Source organism: Chelmon rostratus, chromosome 8, assembly GCF_017976325.1.
Source record: "Chelmon rostratus isolate fCheRos1 chromosome 8, fCheRos1.pri, whole genome shotgun sequence".
Classification (NCBI taxonomy): Eukaryota; Metazoa; Chordata; class Actinopteri; order Chaetodontiformes; family Chaetodontidae; genus Chelmon; species Chelmon rostratus.
This window is the reverse complement of record NC_055665.1, coordinates 22,719,658-22,732,747: the sequence shown is the minus strand read 5'-3', so window position 1 is coordinate 22,732,747 and position 13,090 is coordinate 22,719,658. Positions and strand designations below refer to the sequence as shown.

Here is a 13,090-nt window from a genome sequence, read left to right as displayed (position 1 = left end):
ATGAGTGGTCTCTTTGCATGGTAGCTGTTTTTAAGTAAATATTAAAACCAATTTAAGATTGGATGCAGTTGGTCCTAGATTCAGCATAACTTGGGTCTTTATGTTTCTGCACTAACTAAATTTGAGGTTGTGGTAGGAGGGAAATGAAATTGCACTTTAACAGCTAATCCTTGCTTTGATATGCAAAGCAGAAAAAAACATAGCATAGCATAATAACTGTGTCTGAGTGGGTCACGTTTTACATCTCATTTCTCCAGAATGCTTCAGCCTGGCGATGCTTCACCTTTTCCAAGCACCCTGTTACCATGACATCTGAGGCAACACAGCAGGCTGGACACATGACCCCAGTGTCCTCACCATCGGTGATGAATCACGTGATGCATGCCAGTCACGATGAGGTTGGAATTGCCATGATCATTACAACCTTATACAGCATCTCACTTGTGTCACTTATATAATTATATCATGCTGCATGTTTTTGTTTCATTTTTTCTTTAAAGCGTTCTGAGGTAATTGAGGTATTCACCAAAATCAGTGTTAGTTTTAATTAATTTCTGACAGTTTTACAGATCCAATCTGATTCTGTATCTCACTGGTCACATGAAAAGATGTTTTTTGTTTGTTTTTTTTCTCCTCAGAATCCACAGACCTTCATCGTCTGGGTTCACTTCAAAGCCCCTCAGAAGTACACAGTTTCTTCAGGTAATCAACCTGGACTGAACATCTATGGATTAGCACTGGATTTAGTGTCGTTCTTGTTTAAGGCAGTGGGATGTGTTAACTAGTTAATGTCACTTAAGATGTAATCTAAGAGACATCAAATTTAAATCATGAAATAAAATCATGAAACAAAACCCAGTTATCTTCTGGTCACCTGAACGCTTTGTGGTTGTGCTTGACAGGAGAGCTTGGTCTGGCGGATGAGTACAGTGCTCGAGTGGACATTGAAGTGGACTCTCCTGGTCCAAATCATGTGATCAGGAGTATTCCCCTCAGGGCCAGGTCTGGAACTGCAAGGGTCCATGCTCCTAAAGATCTGCAGGTGGTGTAACTGCTGGCTTCTTTTTTCTTTCTCAATGTGTTTGTGACAAGTAGGTCTTCATAGCAAAGAGATTGACCAGCTCCTACTGAATTGGCAAGTTGAATGAAACTGAAAATCATTGTACCAGCACAGGGTACACAGAGCAGGCATGTCAAACTGATTCCATAAAGGGCCATGTGGCTGCAGGTTTTTGTTCCAACCAAGGAGGAGCACACCAGGCTGGAATCAATTAATCAGCTGATCTCAGTCTTCAGCTGAAAACTAAGTGATCACTTGATGTTGATTGGTTGGCCTGGTGTGCTCCTCCTTGGTTGGAACGAAAGATGAAAAGTAGATTCATACTGAAGACATCAAAACTATGAGAGAACACATATGAAATTATGTAGTAAACAAAAAAACAGAATGTTTCATATTTTAGATTATTCAAAGTAGCCACCAGTTGCTTTGATGACAGCTTTGCACACTCTTGGCATTCTCTCAGTCAGCTTCATGAGGCAGTCACCTGAAATGGTTTTCAATTAACATGTGTGCCATGTCAAAAGTTAATTTTTGTGGAATTTCTTGCCTTCTGAATGTGTTTGAGACCGTCAGTTGTGTTGTGCAGAAGTAGGGTTGGTACACAGTTAACAGCCCTATTTGACTATTGTTACAGTCCATATTATGGCAAGAACCACACAGCTAAGTAAACAGAAACCACAGTCAATTATTACTCTAAGACATGAAGGTCAGTCGATCCGGAAGATTTCAAAAACTTTGTGTCCTCAAGTGCAGTCCCAAAAACCATCAAATGCTATGATGAAACTGGCTCTCATAAGGACCCCCCCAGGAAAGGGAGACCAAGAGTTCCCTCTGCTGCAGAGGATAAATTCATCAGAGTTACCAACCTCAGAAACTGTAAATTAACAGCACCTCAGATTAGAGCCCACAGAAATGCTTCACAGAGTTCAAGGAGCAGGCACATCTCAGCATCAACTGTTCAGAGGAGACTGTGTGAATCAGGCCTTTGTTTATCAAAGCAAAAGGTGGCTACTTTGAAGAATCTAAAATATAAAAAATAATATTGGTTTTTGTAACCCTTTTTGACAGGTTGTGTAGATAAAACAAAACTGGTCCAACAGAAGCACTTACAGGGACTATTCTGATTATCAGTGACCAATTTGAACAATTAAACTAATCAATTGCTACAGATTTCTGTGTTAAAAGCAGTGAGAGTCTTACCAATCAAAGGAGATTTGTAGGTCAGGTTTCCTCCTGATGTGGTCTTGTTATTGACTAACAGATGCAGGAGTACATGCCCCCAGCCAGCTAGTCATGTTCGGCGAGTTGCTTATAAAATTATAAAATTTCCAAGGTAGATAGTTAGTTAAACTTGAAGGTGAGATGGTCCTGGCCATAGAAAGTGGGCATAAAAACAGTTACAAAATGCCCACTTTCTCTGGCACACTATAAAACAGTTTGTCTTACAAATGTACTAAAAGCTCATTTTGAATTCTTCCAAGCCAATCATGTTGATCACATGAGCATCTTACATGTGGAGGAGTGAGGCCTGATTTTCCAGACCACTTCCAACCTTGGTCAAGTGTAGAGTCAGCACACTGCGTCACTGCCAGTTACTGTGTAATGTGGATGTTTTTTTGTTTTGTTTTTTCTGATGGGATGCACAACTTACTAAGTCTACTGTTGACTGTCAGCACTAGATTTAGAACGTATTTAACAGTCTATCGGGGGATTGACATCTGATTTTGTTTCATATGTCAGAAGACTTTGAGAAATGAAATTGCTAGATTAATCATTAATACATTAAATTTGATTTTGACAGGAAGTTTGACATTAAACTTCCTTTTTATCATCATGTTTCATTTCTCGTTTAACTTTTCTTGACCTTTTGTAGAGTTGGCAGTCAACGGCTTTTTTGTGCTTCTTTTGTCTAGACTGTCAGCCTGTCTGCTCCGCTGGGTAAATCCTGTCAACAGATGCTGCCATTAAAGAATGCAGGAAACATTGACGTTCAACTGAAACTCAAGGTAATTCTGACCTTTACTTTTATTAGATCTGGGGTTTGGGTAAGCCTGTGTGACATTTTGGGCTCAGAATGTGGTACATACGGTGGGGATTCATTGATATTTTCCATTTGTCTTGTTTTCTCAATTTTTACCTTCTTCCTGTCTTCCTTGTCTCACTCCTCTTCTTTGCTCTCTTTCTAACTTTGCTTCTCATTGCTCCTTCCCCACTTCTCCTGTTTTCTCATTTGGTTCCCCTTCTGTCCTGTGCTCCATCTCTCCCTCCATCTATTTCTTCTTCTTCTTCTTTGCTGTTTTCTCACTAATTTTGCCCCCATCTTTTCACTTATATTCCCTCTAATTGTCTCCTTTTCATTCCTCTTTATAGCACATTGATACTGAGGACAGTTTCTCTGTGACACCTGATGAACTACCCCTGAGAGTGGGAGAGGAGCAAGGTATCGTGGTTTCCTTCAAAGCACAGGGCAGCAGAAAATATCAAGAAAGGTATACCAACATTTATTGCTTTTACTTATAGTAGTTACTGTTGGTCCTGTAAATGAGAAACCACTATTCCATCCATCCATTCCATGATGGGATGGCTGTGGTTTTGCCTGTTTTTATGTGTATCCATATTTTTCACAGGATTTTTATAAGAGTGCATGTGACTAAACTGACTAATGCATTTTGTTTTAAAACACGTGGTGTGCTTGCTCTGGAAGAATGAGTCAGGTCATTTGGATAAATTTCTACAATTGATTTGGATAAAGTCTTCGTCTTGGGTTGTATCCCAGAATAGCCCAAAACAAAACAACATCACATGTTCAGTGGACTCAACTTATTGATTTGGATTAACTTGCTTGTGCTTGTTGTGTTGCAGCCTTCTCACCATCTTGGTGCTGCCATCAGGCCCTCAGTATGAGGTAACCCTGAAAGGAGAAGTTGTCCCAGAGGACTCTGGGAAATCTGCCATTCCGTCCGCTGCTGTCTTTGTTCCTGGTGTGGCCAGTGATGTTCCACCAATTCTCTCTAATAAACAGTTCGTGGCCTGGGGAGGGGTTACTCTGGGGCGAGCTGTGTAAGCAACTTTTCAGTTTTTCATTAATTTCACTATTACTTGTTAGAGAAAAACACTTTATAGGTATCAATTATTCATTGGAAAGTAATCAATAAAAAAACTTGAGGCCCAGTGGTCCACCTTATTCTATTAAGGCTTGTATAATGTTATTCATGAGAAGGGACAGAGGCTCTCTACAGGGAGTGTTATTCCTCAGAAGCTATTTCAACATAATGCACAATTTATTTACACTCATTGAAGGGAGGTAAAGCACAGACACCAGTAAGAAAGCTAAATCCCCCATAGGGTGGGTGCATTCTTTAAAGGTTTAACTGGATCCAGGTTTGACTTGGCTCTTCTACACAAATTAGGACATTTAAATAATGACTCTCAATCTCAAAGAAAAAAATGTCAAAGGTAGTCTGACACTCCTGCACACTGTCCTCTCATAACCAACAGCTGCTGTTGTTTTTCAGCCAACAGAAGCTGGTTCTCAGGAACAACTCGATGAACACCACACAGCAGCTACGGTTGCTTATTCGTGGTCAAGACCAAGACTGTTTTCAGGTAGATTGTAATATTTGCATGTTTCAGAACTGAGGAAGAATAGAGACGAGATGTTTACCAGAGTATCCTCACATCCTGGTTTTGTGTTTTGACATCTTGCATGTAATCAACTGCAGAGTTTGTTTTCATTATCATATGGCTTGTGTTTGTTAATCAGAAAGCCACAAAGTGTTTGTCACCAAAAGTGGTTTTAATCAATCTGTTTTCTTTTTACACACAGATGCATATAGCCAAAACCAGATAGAGAAGAGACCTAAGATTAATACACTAATGTGGCATTAAAGGACTATTTCGCTGATATAGATGTAGCACAACCAGAGATAATCATATTTTATTCAATGCATAGTTCCTTCCTGCCAAAACATTTTGCCTGCATTACCTACAACACATCACAAGTAACATCACTTGCGGCAATGTTTCAGACTCAGCACAGCTTACTGAGTTCCCCTTTAAGAGTTCAAATTTGTGACTGTTTCTCTTGACATTCCTGTAATATCTCACCTAATGAAATAGAAATGCTACCAAACCATAATTCATAATTTGAGTTATCACTTCAGGAATATCCACACTATTCAAATGTGAAATATATTATAAACTTTTTTCTCCCTCAGCTCCAGAGTATGTTCAGTCCTGAGGAGCGTCTGACCCGACATGGAGAGCTGTCCATCCGTCCCAGAGAGGACGTAACCGTCCATCTGCTCTTTGCTCCCACCAGGGTGGCCTGCATGTTGGCCAAGCTGGAGATCAAACAGTCTGGAGTCCGGCCATCACAGCCAGGGGTCAAATTCACTGTGAGGATGTGGCCGTTTTCAGTTCTGCATTGCTCTCTGGCTTATTTCTCTGTAGTTACTTTGCATTTCTCTCTTATCTCTCTACATCCTCACTCTTCTTTCCTGCCTCATTTCTTATTGTCTATAGAAAGACTTGACCTGTAGTTTGATTTGAATCCTTTATGTCCAATCTGCAGATTCCACTGTCAGGCTATGGTGGGACCAGCAACATAATCCTAGAGGACCAGAGGAAACAGGCGGACGGCTATGTGGCGACAATGACTGACATCGCTGTTGGTCGCATCAGCAAAGTCTGTCTTTGCGTGAGGAACACAGGCTCCAGAGCAGCTTTTATCAAAGCCATGGCCTTCTCTGATGTGCAGACAAGATCAGTTATGGAACCCTCTGTCATCAGCCTCGCCCCATCGCAGTTTGTTCTGAAGGAACGGACACAAGAGGTAGGAGAGAGGCTACAACTATTGTGACTCACACTGTAGTTCTGGAAAAATTCTGTTTTTTTTTTTTTCTGCAAGTGCTGATGCTTAAATTAATGATTTGCATTAATACATGGAGAAGAAATAATCAAATATGAATTAATGTGTGTTTACTTGCAGGTGATCACTGTGCTAGTGAAGTCCACCCAAAGAGAACAGAACCTAAGTCAGTCTGCCAATGCACTGCTGGCTACCGTCTGTCTGTTTTGTGGAGATGAGGTCTCCAGGCAGCAGTATAGGAGGTGAGACCTTCCAGCACCTAGTTTAATTTATTTGTTTTACTGCTATTTAAGTATTATGCAGGTATGGGAATTAGTAGTGGATAGTTGAAAACTGAATTAAATGTCAACTGTCCTTAGGAAAAATTTAGTACGAAACTCTGATGTAGTAAAAATTTCTGTTTTAAATAGTGTGAATCTCTCTGGATCAAAGTGATTGTATCGCTGACACTTTGCTTCAGCATGAATGTATTGTTCTGTGTAGGACAGATGTAAGTTCACTGCTGTGTAAAGCTCTTGTGTTTCAGACAAAACCTGTATGCACTTGTGACTGATTTAACATGCATACAGTAAAAACAATACAGAGTGCGTGTCAACTGAAACATTTATAACACCAGTAATTCCTTTATTTTTACTCTTCCCATGATACGATCCAAAAGACGAATTGTCTATGTGCAGCTTTGTTATGCACAAAGCAATATTTGTGTGATGCTGCTGCCCACAGATGATTTGTATGCTTGACTTATAGTTTCAAATAGACATACATTGTTTCTGAACAATTGAAAGTGCTGATGGAGTTTATAGATTAAATTCCAGATGGTTCTGCTTTTGCGAGAAACTTGTTTTTGTTCCCCCTACAGTGTGTTTGTGTTTTGTTCTCTCAGATTACTTCAGAGCAAACCACAGGCTGCACGGAAGGCTCTGTCTGAGAACAGTCTGCTGAAAAACATCGACTTTAATGAGAAGTTCCTGGGAGAAGAAAGTATTACAGAGAGTAAGATGTCAAAAAATTTAGTTCAAATTGACCTTTCACTAAATAATATTGAAAGTAATAACCTGTAGTCTTTCCACATTTCATTTTGCTACACCATTGCAGATTAATTGGTGAATAGTGATTTGTACATCATTGGCTTTTGGTTGGTTCAGTTTCTGAATCTGATGCTCTGAATTAGCAAATCATAGTCTAAAAGTGCAGAGAAAATAATAGAAATAACTGAACTCAATATAAAAAGGGTTGTTGGAATAGATGTCGCAAATTTTGGTGGCTCTTTACCTTTTCTGTAGCCTATGACCTGCCCCAACGGCCCAACGAAGCTCACATCTTCTATGGAAACATGAGTAAGATAGTGGTGTCATTGCTGGGAAGTACAAAAAGCACCGACTGTGAGCAGAGCGACCACACTGAGCTGCTGCCCTCTGCTAGACAAAGTTCAGAGACAGACAGGTATGACAGACATATTTCTAACATACTGTATTATACCAGGACCTGGTTCAACCTTCTGACTGACAACATAACAGATACATTCCACGTTTACCACTATTGTAATACATTTCAGTTATACATGAAAAATGTATGGGTAAATGCATGGTTTTCATGTACAGTCTACTTAATACCACATACTGATTTGATGAAAGCTGTTCTGTCATGCTATGCACATGTATATATATTTTTTTCTAATGAATACATTTAAATGAAATATGTAAAATTCTCTGCTGTGTCTGTGTTTTGCAGATTTTTTTTATCTGAACTTTTTGTACTATAGATTTATCTGTAATTGAACACAATGTAGTTTAATGTTGCTGTGCAATTCCCAGTGGTTTGCCAAATGGCAATGTGTCTCTGGATGTGCTGCCAGTGAAAGGTCCCCAAGGTCCAGCACTGAGAGTGACAGAGCCGTCCTTAAAGGTACCATAAACCCTTAAATGGTTTCTTGTGATGAGATAAGCGTTCATTATTTTGGTGTTGTTTCAACTGGATGAGACAAAAAACATTTGTTTCACTGCATTTGACATAAAAAAAAGTATTCATTTTTCAATGCAAAATGTCTTCTTCTCCCTCAGGCCGCAGAATCATTACACAGGCAGTCTGAGTCCTGGACCGTCCATCCAGAACAACTTGTCCTCGCAGCTCCCACCATCAGTGAGTACAATCTAGATATCAGAAGCACATTTTATCACCTTAGCTTTGAATTCCACTACAGATTTTGAGTGTGTGGTTTTCCAAACCATATGAGAATGACTCTGCAATGGCATCTCACATAAGTAGCCAGCAGTACACATGTTGTTGTCGTTGTTGTTGTTTTTTAGATGGTGCAGCCATCACCAGTCAGGTTCAGGTTCGGAACAATACATCCAGAGAGCTGAGCTTTGATTTGTCCTGGCCTGCTCACTGTCTTACCATCACCCCTCAGCATGGAGTTATTGAGCCTCAGTAAGAATACACTTGCTTGTTCAATGAAATATATTGGCTAAGGTGAAGTTGAGGTTTTTGGGTTAGAATTAGACTCTATGGTGTCTTTCTGTGTATCTACATGTCTTTCTGTGTATCTTTCTTGTTTTATTTGCATGTACCACACTATGTGAGTGATTATATCACAGTAAGTTTATTACACATGCAGAAAATGGTGACAATTTAATATTAATTGCATGTATGTAAAAGTGACAGCTCAACCCTTTACAACTAGTGTCACAGCTTCACTAAAGCAACAGTTACATGAAGAATGTCCAATCATAATCAATGTTTCTATGTGTACTGTATATGTGATTTTAATTTTTCCACCCATGTCTCATTTCTTAATTTTTGTTAACCAAGGTGTCACCTGCAGATTTTGATCAGTCCCAACCCTTCACTAGCAACTAAACCTGCCCTGCTGCCATGGAGTGGACAGATTTATGTCCAGTGTGATGGTCAACAGAAGGTATGGACACAGAACTTTTCAAACCTCAAGACAAGTCAATCATACACATATTTTCTTGTTTTACGAGAACTAAACCAGAGCTCAAATTGTGCAATGTGCCTACTGGTCCAGTTCATTAAGGTCCAGATACGTCGTGACCTGGCTCTGGATGTGTCCGCGGCCCCAGCAGACACGACTCTGTCAGCCCTACCTCCTCAGGCTGCCACCCCAGTGTTGCCTGTAGCCAGGCTCACCGCCAAAACCTCGCTACCCCCGCAGACCCCACAGGCACCTCAAGCCCTGGTGGAGATCAGCAACAAGACCGTCATCTTCCCCAGCACTCCCTCAGGGGATACATCAGGTAGGGAGGTGACTGACCAGAGGACAGAAGTAGATTAATTCACCTAAATTTGGGCTGTAGAAAGTAGCAGTACTTCTTCATCCATCTTCCCACTGTTGGGGTTTTAAGTCTGAGTCTGTAGGCAGCACATTGTGTGTGTGTATTCCTGTGGGAAGCTGAAATTCTCTTTTCTCTCCTCTACTTCAGAGGCCCAGCTGGAGGTGCAGAATGGGGAAGTGGAAGTGAGGTGGTACCTGTCATCATTTGCTCCTCCATATGTTAAGGTTATTTTTTCTTCATTATCTCTTTCTCCTGTCAACGCTTTCATCCCTGTTTACTGTTTTTCTGTTTCTTCTGTTTATTATCCCTTCTCTGGGAACAAATGCTTTTATTTGTTTTGTAGTTTATTTCTAATTTCTTCTTTAGTTTAGTGGAGCTAAAATATTATCTTTCGTCTTGTGACTCACTTTGGTAATGAACTGATTTTGTAGTTTGACACTTCTGATATTGTTGATTTAAGATTGTTTTGGTTTGTTACTGGCCATTGTGTGATAGCAGTGACTCAGGTCAAGCTTTGGTCTCTTCTCTCTCCTCAGGGAGTTGACAACACTGGAGATGTTTACAGGGCCACTTACACTGCCTTCAGATGCTCCAGGGTCTCAGGCACACTGGGAGCCCATGAGAAGATTCAGGTAGGTGCTCACATCCAAATAGACTTGTCAGTAATATTTAGAGCAAGTCATTGCAAAGGGATTTGACAAGATATACTTCAAAATCTTCAGGGTTTACAGTTTAAAAAAGGGGCTTTTTACAAATATAGTGTTATATGCTGTGTAGGGGTAGGGGTTTTTTTTTAAGATAAGAAATGAGCTTATTTTTTACTGTTAGTGATCTGAATTGCTCATATTTATTAATGTTTATAGTTTGTTTATAGCCAAACATAAGAAAGTAATTTATTTTCAGTGCCTACCTTTTGTTTAACTTAGGCCACTTAACATATTGAAAATGTCATTTGTATATAAAAGCCTTGCTTATAATTTCAGGTGTACTTATGGTCTGTTACCTGTAGTGTTTGATTATTATTCTTGAACATGTCTTACACAACATATGTTGCACTTCGCTGAATTACTTTTTAGTTGCAGTATTGCAATCAAATCCTTTTTTCCATGATGCCGTGACTCCCATGCTACTCAATGTAGTCACTTTGTTACAAATGGTTGGCTAACACATCAGTTTTAGAACAAGCTATTTCAAATACAGTGCAGCAGAGTGAGAAGTCTATTTAAAGTAGGCTTGCATTAGAGACCGGTTTTTATTTCTAATTCCCTGTGTTTGATACGTATATTTGGTCGTATTTTAGTCTAAAGGCTCCTTCTCTGATCTGCTCTTGTTTGCCCTGTTAGATATTTGATACTGCATAATGCTGTTAATACAAGCTTCAAATTAAAATAATAATAATACTAGTATGTTACTGCAAAATACACTTTGGCTGAGACATTAATACACATACACCTTCAGTGACTACCGTTGAACAATAACATTTATTATAAACTGGCATAGTTATGTTGTTGAATATCTTCTTCTTAGTAGTAGTAGTAGTAGTAGTAGTAGTAGTAGTGGTGTTCATTTTATGCATAGCTTCCTTGCATCTTGTATAATGGGCACCAGTACTGGGTTGCACCAGCTGTGTGCAAGTTCAAACATACCCTAGTTTGAACAGAATCTCTATTAGGACAGAGTTTACATGCTACTAACATTTGTATGGTTGCACCAGCTGAAATAGTTCCAACATAGGCATAAGTTACACTTTAAATCTTACACCGAGCCCTTAGTAGGTGTAAAGTCCTCTGTAAAATTGCGGTTGCTATGGCACATTGTTTTGAAAGGTTGGGTACCTTGAAGGATGAGGAGAAACAAATTATACCGTCTGTTTCGTGTCACCAACATGTACTTTGTGATAGCGTCTCAATGGTGCAAGTAAACATCAATGCAGCATCAGTATCAAACTAACTATTTTCAACATGCCATTTAATGTGGACTTTATGTCCTCATTTAAGAGAGAATTTGCATATAGCTGGGGCAACAGACCACAGGAGTTTATCCACCTCTGCTTATTTCCTCAGCCTGTATTTGGGGTTGAATTTTATGTCTTCGTGGCAACAACAGCCATTATTTGAGATATAGCATTTATTTTGGAATATATTGGATTAGGCTAGTACTATACTAGTGGTATAAAATGAATTGAAAAAGACAATTAAATTGTTAATTGGAAAAGTTTGTGCTATTTAATTTTCAACCAAAATGTCATGTTCATAACTGCTCTACCAGGGCCCTGGAAGTGTAGAATGCAACCGTTATTATAAGTAACGAGTATAACCATGTATCAACATGAGAGAGATCGATAGAATTGAGTCACTGGTGTTTTCTCCTAGAGGAACAGCACTACAGCACATCAGTCTTGTTTGTGGTACACTGCAAGCCTAAGGAAACTTTACACACCTTCTCAAACCAATGCCTTGAAGAATTCAAGCAAAACAGGCTTCTGTCTGCACCTAGACTTTATTGTGAAAAAATGCTGCTGCGAAACTTTACACTTATCCTAAAAGCTTTTGCTAGCGACCAAAATCTTCTGTCATAGTATATGTAATTTTATGACAAGGTATTCGTATATATGTTATGGTATAGTAACTGTTATGAAGATTCAGTAAAGAAATGGTTTAAAATAACATACTCTACTGTTCTTCACCACATTTGATTATTTTCTTCTTTTATTTGAAACTTCCAAACACAACCACCAACTGTCGCTCTTAGGTCACGTGAGAACACGGTGAGCAGTTCTGCTGCCCAAACCACGTCACTTTGCGAGGCAGCTGGATTGCTACATCGTGCTGCCTGCCCGAATATACAGCAGAGACGATGAAGTCGTTTTCTCATGAACTCCAGACAGCGTCTGCAGAATCGGTCCTGACGTTGTCCAGAGTTGCCCTGTCACACATGTAGCACGTTTGTCCGTGTCAGACACATCCTCACTTACTGGAAATACTCTGTTTCGTTTAGCCAAGGGGTGGCATCTGGGTACAGTGTGCAGGAGGAGGAGGACTCATCTGTAATGATGACTGTTTTGCGTGTATCAGTGCTACATGTATGTGGACATATCCGCAACATGAATAAAGAGTTGAAAGCAACTGACAAGCAAGCAGAGAGTAAGAAGCAGCTACATGCCGTGCATATGCCGTGAATGACAAGTGTGAAAATACGGCTTCAGGGATAGCTCCTATGGTGGAAACTGAATTGCCAAATCTCTACCATCTACTTTTCATATGTTGCATGGTGTATACTGTCATACCGCCCAACCGTGCTTGACCAACTTGTTCTTTGTTTTCTCTCTGTTTTTCTTTGATGTGCATTTTCAAAATCTGATTTTTTAACTTTTGGAACATTTTCTTTGTTTACTGGTTTTATGTGCGTTAGTTGACTTGTTTGATTTTCCAAGAGGTTTGCCTCCAAGAACATGTACGAGTTTGATGAGCATTTATGCAGTTAAATACATTCTGATTACTTCCTCTAATGTTTCTCTTGCTCTTCCAGGTGCCTATTACTTTCCTGCCCAGGGACAGAGGGGACTATGCCCAGTTCTGGGACTTGGAGTGCCACCCTGTGTTTGAGCTGCAGCAGAAGACAAGAATCCGCTTCCAACTCTGTGGCACCGTGAGGATTCATTTATTAGTTTTGTGGTCTGGGATTCAAATACCATACTGAGTGCAAATGTGCTTCTGTAGTAAAGGAATTACACTGAAAAAGACATTTAAGTAATTTTTTTTCATGTTAGGTTTCATTTTGCTCAAAATACAGTTACTGTCAAAACCACTGATTACTTAAGTACTTTGCTTAGGAGTACCTCAAATAGCCATAGTATCATCACTG

The 13,090-nt window shown here is 39.7% G+C and overlaps 1 protein-coding gene across 3 annotated transcripts in view; it reads left to right on the top strand.

The window, feature by feature from the left end:
- cep192 (centrosomal protein 192) overlaps window positions 1-13,090 on the top strand; it is a 32,486-nt gene that overhangs the window by 13,689 nt on the left and 5,707 nt on the right. For all 3 annotated transcript variants that reach the window (XM_041941682.1, XM_041941681.1, XM_041941683.1), the window contains exons 29-48: window positions 258-398; window positions 639-702; window positions 903-1,042; window positions 2,974-3,066; window positions 3,431-3,549; window positions 3,923-4,120; window positions 4,576-4,666; window positions 5,278-5,457; window positions 5,634-5,894; window positions 6,051-6,172; window positions 6,814-6,923; window positions 7,214-7,373; window positions 7,745-7,835; window positions 7,991-8,069; window positions 8,237-8,360; window positions 8,742-8,847; window positions 8,959-9,187; window positions 9,374-9,450; window positions 9,763-9,858; window positions 12,755-12,874. In XM_041941682.1, coding sequence (XP_041797616.1) covers window positions 258-398; window positions 639-702; window positions 903-1,042; window positions 2,974-3,066; window positions 3,431-3,549; window positions 3,923-4,120; window positions 4,576-4,666; window positions 5,278-5,457; window positions 5,634-5,894; window positions 6,051-6,172; window positions 6,814-6,923; window positions 7,214-7,373; window positions 7,745-7,835; window positions 7,991-8,069; window positions 8,237-8,360; window positions 8,742-8,847; window positions 8,959-9,187; window positions 9,374-9,450; window positions 9,763-9,858; window positions 12,755-12,874 — 2,601 coding nt within the window. The remainder of the gene's footprint in view (window positions 1-257; window positions 399-638; window positions 703-902; window positions 1,043-2,973; window positions 3,067-3,430; window positions 3,550-3,922; window positions 4,121-4,575; window positions 4,667-5,277; window positions 5,458-5,633; window positions 5,895-6,050; window positions 6,173-6,813; window positions 6,924-7,213; window positions 7,374-7,744; window positions 7,836-7,990; window positions 8,070-8,236; window positions 8,361-8,741; window positions 8,848-8,958; window positions 9,188-9,373; window positions 9,451-9,762; window positions 9,859-12,754; window positions 12,875-13,090) is intronic.